Source organism: Gavialis gangeticus, unplaced genomic scaffold, assembly GCF_001723915.1.
Source record: "Gavialis gangeticus isolate Ggan-Ray unplaced genomic scaffold, GavGan_comp1, whole genome shotgun sequence".
Taxonomy (NCBI): Eukaryota; Metazoa; Chordata; order Crocodylia; family Gavialidae; genus Gavialis; species Gavialis gangeticus.
This window is the reverse complement of record NW_017728994.1, coordinates 20,998,673-21,006,396: the sequence shown is the minus strand read 5'-3', so window position 1 is coordinate 21,006,396 and position 7,724 is coordinate 20,998,673. Positions and strand designations below refer to the sequence as shown.

The 7,724-nt window shown below is 40.5% G+C and overlaps 1 protein-coding gene across 4 annotated transcripts in view; it reads right to left on the bottom strand.

Moving 5' to 3' along the window:
• Positions 1-2,120: 2,120 nt before the first annotated feature.
• Positions 2,121-7,724, bottom strand: part of KCNMA1 (potassium calcium-activated channel subfamily M alpha 1) — a 1,434,006-nt gene continuing 1,428,402 nt past the window's right edge. For all 4 annotated transcript variants that reach the window (XM_019502361.1, XM_019502362.1, XM_019502363.1 and 1 more), the window contains one exon: positions 2,121-6,925. In XM_019502361.1, coding sequence (XP_019357906.1) covers positions 6,771-6,925 — 155 coding nt within the window. In that variant the 3' untranslated portion in view covers positions 2,121-6,770. The remainder of the gene's footprint in view (positions 6,926-7,724) is intronic.

The window sequence follows — 7,724 nt, the reverse complement described above, 5'->3', positions numbered from 1 at the left end:
TTGCTTTTACACATGAACATTTCTGTCTTCAGTTGCTTTAATTTTTTTAACAGTTGTTCTGCAAATAAGTATCTCAATGGTGTCTATCAATGTCTGATTTCTTGTGCATGTGTAGGTAAAAGCTTTGAAGAGTCAGATTCTTTCCTTATATTAGTGTATTATTGTGTATGAAGCCACCTTCATTTTAAAAGATCTCTGCGCTTCCTTCCTCTTTGATATGATCTTTGAAGCACAGAGGAAGTCCATTCCCATGCAGAGGAAAGGTAGGAAAAGGGCTGGGAAGACTGCTTGGCTAAACAGGAAAATCATGGTTCTCTTAAGAAAGAGGCATACAAACAATGGGAGCTTGGTACAGGCCCCAAGCAGGACTATACAAACAACAGCCCTCCCTTCTAGGGATCAGATTAGAAAGGCTAAGGTGGCGACTGAACTTAAATTAGCAACGGGAATCAAGGACAACAAGAAGTCCTTCTCTAGATACGTAGGGAACAGGAGGAAAACAAATGGGAACATGGGGCCATTGCTTAACAACTCAGGACATCTTGATACTGACACTCAGGAGAAAACTGAACTCCTGAATGACTACTTTGCTTTGGTATTTCACTGGGTTAAGGGGAAAATCATGCCAGATAGGGTACAGAATGAGCAGGGTAGGAATGACTGCTGTCTCACTACTGCTGTAGAACTGGTGCATGATCAATTAAAGAATTAGACATATATAACTTGGCAGAAAAATGATTAATTAATCCTGCAAAAATGAATTTAAGGAGTCTGTGTGATAGGCTTGCAGAAGGTAGGATTCTGACTGACAGTCAGCATGGTTTCATCATGGGCAGGTCTTGTCTTATCAACATTATCCCCTTTTATAATCAGGTAACTCTCCACCTGGAGAAAAGAGAGGTTGATATTGTATACCTTGACTTCCAAAAAGCCTTTGATTTGGTATCTCATGACGTTTTCACAAAAAAATTGGAGGATTGTGGGCTCATCTGTGAGACAGTTAAGGGGGTATGAAGCTGGCTGCAGGGTAGGACCCAGAGAGTTCTAATGAATGGAGGTGTGTTATCCTGGCAAGAAGTGGCCAGTGTGGTCCCTCAGGGGTTGATGCTTGGTCCAGTGCTTTTCAACATCTTAATGATTTGCATGTGGGGGTGAAGAGTTCACTGGCCAAGTTCGTGGACGACACCAAGTTATGGGAAGGTGTCGTCATACTTGAAGATAGACTACAGATACAGGTAGACCTAGACAGATTACCAAGTTGGGTGGGTCGGAACCAGATGAAATTCAACATCAAGAAATGTAAAGTGCTCCACCCGGGGATGAACAGTCCCATACACACCTACAGGCTTGGCAGCACCAGACTGACCAGCACCACAAATGAAAGGGACCTAGAGGTAATAATTGACCACAGTATAAATATGAGCCAGCAGTGTGATGTTGTAACCAGCAGGGCAAATAATACTCTGGCATTCATCGATTGATGCATTTCCAGCAAAATGAAGAATGTTATTCTTCCGTTCTACTCAGCAATTGGTGAGATCCCAGCTGGAATATTGTGTCTAGTTCTGGGCGCTGCACTTTAACAAGGATGTGGTAAAGCTTGAGAAAATCCAGAGAAGGGACACCCATATGATCAGAGACTTGCAAGGCAAGGCATATGAGGAAAGGCTGAAGGACCTGGGACTCTTCAGCCTGAAGAAGAGAAGGCTGAGAGGGGACTTGGTAGCAGCTTACCACTACATTAGGGGAGTACATCAAGGGCTCAGTGAAAAACTGTTCACCAGGGCACCCTTGGGGAAAACTAGGAGTAATGGCCACAAACTCCTGGAAGACCATTTCAGGCTCAACTTTAGGAAAAACTTCACAGTTAGGGTGTCCAGACTGGAATAAGCTCCCTCCAGAGGTAGTGCAATTGACAACCCTGGAAATCTTCAAGAGGAGACTGGACGGTCACGTTGCTGGGGTCACTTGGAATCTTTCCTGCATGATGCAGGGGGCTGAACTTGATGATCTTCCAAGGTCCCTTCCAGCCTTACAATCTATGAATCTATGATGCATATAACTCAGGTGTAGATTCAAAGGAAGCATGTTATTCTTCATACACAGCTTGCCTCATGTTATTCCTACCTATTTTGTTGAGGTCCATATGTTCTCATTGCATCTCTGAAGCCTGAGTCTTTCAGCTTCTTTAGGTTAAATGTGCAAACCTTGGCACAAGGCACCTTTACTCTTCCTTTGGGATAGCACCATCTTCACTTCTATCTGCTGTTACACCAGTGCATGGGCTATAAAAAGGCATAAGCTGCTCCATGAAACCTATGAGAGTTTTTAGATTTGCTGTAGATAATCCTCTTTCTTTACTTCCTTGCCGTTTTCCTCCTTACCATCTTATAGAGAGCAAATGTGGAAATCCTTCTATGTGGGGTGCAGAGACAGATGAAAGGCCACTGTCATGTTGTCCTAGTGCCAAGGGTCTTTTTTCCTAGCTCTGTCTCTGAATTAGTATGTGTTATCTCTGGCAATTGTTTGTGCCTTTAGCTGTATCCATTAGGTTTCCATTTGGGATAACAGAAGTTGACTGTAAGGTCTTTTAGCCTGAGGAACTTTCTTGGCATTGTCTTGTATCCTAACGTAGGTTTATTGGTGCATCTCTCTGTATACAGAGCTGCAGACTATGAGTTATGATATGACCTAGAGCAGTGAGGCTGCATCCTGTCACAGATGAAGAAGAGATGTCATAGACCAAATCCTGCCCTAATTACATTGTTTTCTCCATGCAGCTTAGGAACTTGGAAAGACAAAGCCAGGATGGTTCTAGGTAACTGAAATGACAGATCCATATGCATTCTGGTCTTTGTCTCTGTTTGGGTATTGCTTTTAAATGAAAAGGGCTATTTCAGTGTACAGGAGGTTTTCATGTTTTGGAGACTTGCTTGAGCAGTTAAGGAAATCTTTACATCTTTATAAGAGAAATTGATGTTAGAAGCCTAATGTATGTTGTTCACAGCATGTAAGTGTGAGGCCTACCCTATTAGTCAATGAGTGCCTTTGTTTCTAGTGACATTCAGTGCGAGCCATTTCTAAATTATAAGGCTTTGTTCTGGTTTCTCTGAAGAGTCCTTGAAGTGGGATTTCTGTCCAAATCTGAAAAACTGTTCCTAGACATTGTGCCTTTCGTTGCTCTTGACCATTCTTACAGCATCCTGCTTAGTTTTGAAGAATGAGGTGTGATGCTGGCTGGCCCCACCAGAATGTAGCTGTACAATTTTGGGTTTGGGAGGTAGCTGTAGGCTATCTTCAAGGTCAGAAGTAACATAACATCAGTTATGTGGCACTGTACCCAGTCCAAATAGCTCTGTCTCAGCAAAGTTAGCCTGCCACAGTAGTATACCTAGGTGGCTACACTAACTGGATTTGAAGCGGTGCAGATGACTCTTTGGTTCCAGATGCCGGGGGAGCACATGCAACTGTCTCAGATTTAATTCCTAAAAGCAGCATATTGCAGACTGTCTGTGTGCTGCCTTTTGCCCAACCTCAGAGCTCTGATTGATAGCCATGGGAATCTTGTATGCTTGCAAGTGAATGATCACATGGCTTTATCTTAAATAATTTGAGTTTGGAGAGTAAGTGCTGCAAGTTGGAAGGCCTTTGTCTGGCATTCAGGAGAAATCCTTTTTGCATTTCTTGTGGTATAGATGTAGAACTGTATTTAGTGCTTAACTGTGGAGTAAGGGTATGTGTTTGTATTTTTGCTTGGGTCAAAAGGAAGGCAGCTGGAATTCCAGAAAGCACATCATCTTTTCGGTGCAAAAATTCCTGTCTGTTGTTTTGGCAAGGATGCATGAATTTTGGACGGTGTGACAATTTCAATTGTAGGGTGGGAGACAGGGAACATATAGGAAGTGTTATAAAGTCTGACTAGATTGGAAGAAAAATTTAAGTTTCTAGACAAGCATTTTAATTCAGTAAAAATGTTCTATAACCTTGCTTATACAGTGCATTTCATATGCTGCTTGTAATCAGTCTCTGTTGTGCAAAGAGCTTGTTTTTGGCTTTCCATCACCTGGGTCAGTTTTCTGGGTAGTTGGACTCTGTCTCTGGTTAAAGGTGACTAATTAAAGTTTGAAGGTTTTCTGTCCAGCATGTAACATAAGCACAGTTGATTCTGCTGAACAGAAGGTATCATATTTGAGCTAGTCTGATTTAATTGATTGTATAAAGGGTATGAAATCAACCTTAGGTTCTTTGATATGTCTAGGTACAAACAGATGAAATGCAAACTTGATCCTCTAAATGCAAGGGAGGAGTAAGATGTTATGGTCACTCAGTCATTCTTTGATTAGTATAAATGGATATTGCAGCAATCAAAAAGCATAATCAGTCTTGTTTATCTGAAGTCCTAAGCTAAGTTACTGTGGGCATTGTGGTGTCAAGAGTATTGCAGTTAAAGGATAATGTAGTTCAATATGCCAGAGCAGTGTAGGTGGTAGTTTTATTTTTTTTTATTTATGTGGTAAGTGTCTTTCTGAAAGAAAGGATGCTTAGAAATAGCACGATTTAAGTATTCTAAGACTGAAGGCTTTGAGAAGGATTTTCTGTTACTTGTCTATAAAACAGAGGCCTATAAAGTTCAAATGTGTCTGCCTATCTTGAACACAAATTTAGATGATGATGATTCTGGTATTGAGAACAGCATTGTGCTTGGGTAATAAGATTGTGGCAGTTCACAAATGAAAAAAGAGTGTCAGCTGGCAACATAAGATGGAAAGTGATCTGTGGTGAGATTGGAATGCAAATGAGAATTTGCTGTTAGCTGAAATGGTTCTCAGCCAATCCAGCAGTTTCTTCTTTGCAGTTGGCTACTATGAAACAGGATTAATAAAAGTGCTTAAGTAAATGTGTTTCTTTGTAGAAGAGCAATTCTAAATAGTTTTTAAGCAAGCCAATTGTACATATAGCATAGGAGAGTTTATTTTCCTTTGTAACTAATTCTACGAAGTGTGTATAGAAAAATTAGTGTCAGTCCATAAATGCACTTGAAAACAAAGCCTATTAAGTGGCAGCAGGGTTATATTTGTACTGCAGCCAGCAGACAGACATAGAAGCCAAGATAGTTTAGGTAAAATGTTGGAGTATGGCATTATAGATGTTTGTTCTAGCATAAGTTCATAGGTGTGGTACCTGCCCTATTGGATGATACTGCTTATCTAATGACAGTATCTGGTCTTGTTTAATGATTTTTGACTTTGGCCAATATTGAAAGCAACGATGATCTTGTAAGATGGGTTCCTATCTTCTTTGACACAGCGTCCTTTTTTTCTCCTCACCTACTTGCTAATTTTTTAAGTTATTCAGATGAGATTTAGTTAGTAAATTGGCAAGAACACTTGTATGTCTGTAGCAGTGACCATCATTTTATTTGATGTCTGTAAATTCTGTCAGCCACTATGCAACTGGTAGGTGCAAACAGGTCTGTACAGGTCTTTTCTCAGAGTTTGCTATTGAATAAGTGCCTTATGAGTTTTTACTGTTTTATATGTGGAACTGAGGCAACCTAGAACAAAAGCATAAGGTACTTCTGAAGAGAGACATCACTTTGTGACAGCAAGTACCAAGCAACCACATGTGAGGACACAGCTGATCCTGAACAGCCAAGTTTGTGTCCAGACTTGAACTCACCCAAAGGGCCATGGGTTCTTTTGGTGGCGGAGATGAGAGGGCACTGGCAGAGGTCAGATAGATTTAAACTTTGCACTCTTGCCCTGGTTTTATTGTGTTTAATTCATGTCTTAGTTAAATAACTTGGGTTTACAATGGAGGGGACTAATGTGTCACTGATGCCTAAAAAAAGAATACACTTGTTTAATTAAACACCTGGCTATGGGGGAGATGTTTTCAAGGTTGTATTCTTACATGGACTCAGGTTTTCTAGTAAGATGTGACTTTGGAAGTACAGCAGTATTTCACATTTTAAATGAACTTCACTTTGAACAGCTAACTCATATGCTGTGTCTTATATTAATGCTTTGTAAGTAAATCTGACAGAATATTTCTGGTGTCTGGGCTAACGTTATGGTCCTGAAAGGGATTGGCACATTAGAGTACGTGTTGGTTAAGCTTTACTAAATTTGGTAAGGAAATGCTCACAAAGTGGGAGTAACTGTTTAAATTTATAAAAATATGACTTTGTCCTTTGAAAATAGATAAGTTGTAATTTATTAAGAGCTGGTGCTGATGCAGAACAAAATACACTTTTTCTAGTTAAGAAACATGTTGGTGTTTTCCCTTCCTTTGGGATTTATTAAAATACATGTAGGACTTTGTTTAGTATCTCATTTCTCTCTTTTAGTAGCATTGTTTAATAACTGTGACCATCATTCTCCTAAGAGACAAACAGAGAAAGAGCAGCTTTGTTGTGAAGATTAGGAGTCTGGCCACATAACTGGTGTGTTAAGGGTAAGTACCTTACCATGGAAAAAAAGAAAAATATATTTTTTGTCTAATAAATAAAAATAATTTTAAACGCTAGAGGCTATACATGACTATTTTTGATTATGTTCATTTATAAATGACAGAGTTTCCAAAATACATGGAAGCCATAATCAAGGCAGACAAACAGATGTCTACTTTATTTTGCCATAGCGGTTGCCCTTTGCAACTTTTCCACTGGCGATTCGGCATGTGAGAGGCATAAATGTCACGTCACCATTTGTGAAGCTGGCTGGGCCTGTGGTGGATTTTTTTTCCTGAAAAGTCCATTCTCTGGGGAGTCAACATTCATCTTCAACTTCTCTGATGGGCGGTATCAAGCTGCTTGTAGATTTGTACTGATTGATCTGATTGGCCATGTGAGTGCTCATGGGCTTGATTTGAATGTTTCTGGGGTAGGCGTTGTCCGGCTCATCTGTAAACCATTTCTTTTCGGCTAAAGGGCAAATGGGTAGAAACAGAACAAGGAGGGAAAGGAAATTTGATTAGCGTGGCAGCCAAAAGGAAAGAACTAGTCAGGAGAGCATATAACTGAAGGTAGTTGCTAGAGAGTAACTGGGCAAGCACTAGCAGCATGGCACAGCAAATTAGTGGGGCCAAAAGCATTTGTCCTATGAGGAGATGGAAATGTTTACAGCTGTAACAAGAATGAGTTTTAAGAAACCAGAAGTTTGGCAGCTCACTTGTCAAACAAGTGAGATGGCTGGACATGCTTGTGTAAAGCACTTTGAAATGCATGTTAATAATGTGACAGATATGAATTTAGAAGCTAGACAGGGCATGAACTAAATGATAGAAGTGGTGGGTTCCTAGTGGTGAGCAAAATGTGCAAATTTCTTTGAATTGTACAAACCTCAGGAGTGTGTACAGCCAGGCCAGAATTAATGCAAGCCTTAGCTATGAAAGGGGAGAACCTTCTTCTGTTTGGTGCTAGACTAGACCAACGTTAAATGGAGGTGGGGAAAGGAGGTCACACATTAAGGTTATCTCATGAGATTTGTCATTCTGGTTGCCAGAACAGTGTTGAACTTACTCTATGCACATGCAGGTATTTCAGAGGCCTGAGTGTAAAGAGGGAATATACTGAGGTTTCAGATCTGCAGTGCCATTTGCAAGGTATTTCTCCAAATGCACAGAGTATGCCTATCTCTGTGGGTGTGCTGTGAGCTTTCTGAGGCCATGCACATGAGACAAGGGTAGGAAATCAGCAGAAATAGAAGAAATGGAGGGCAAAT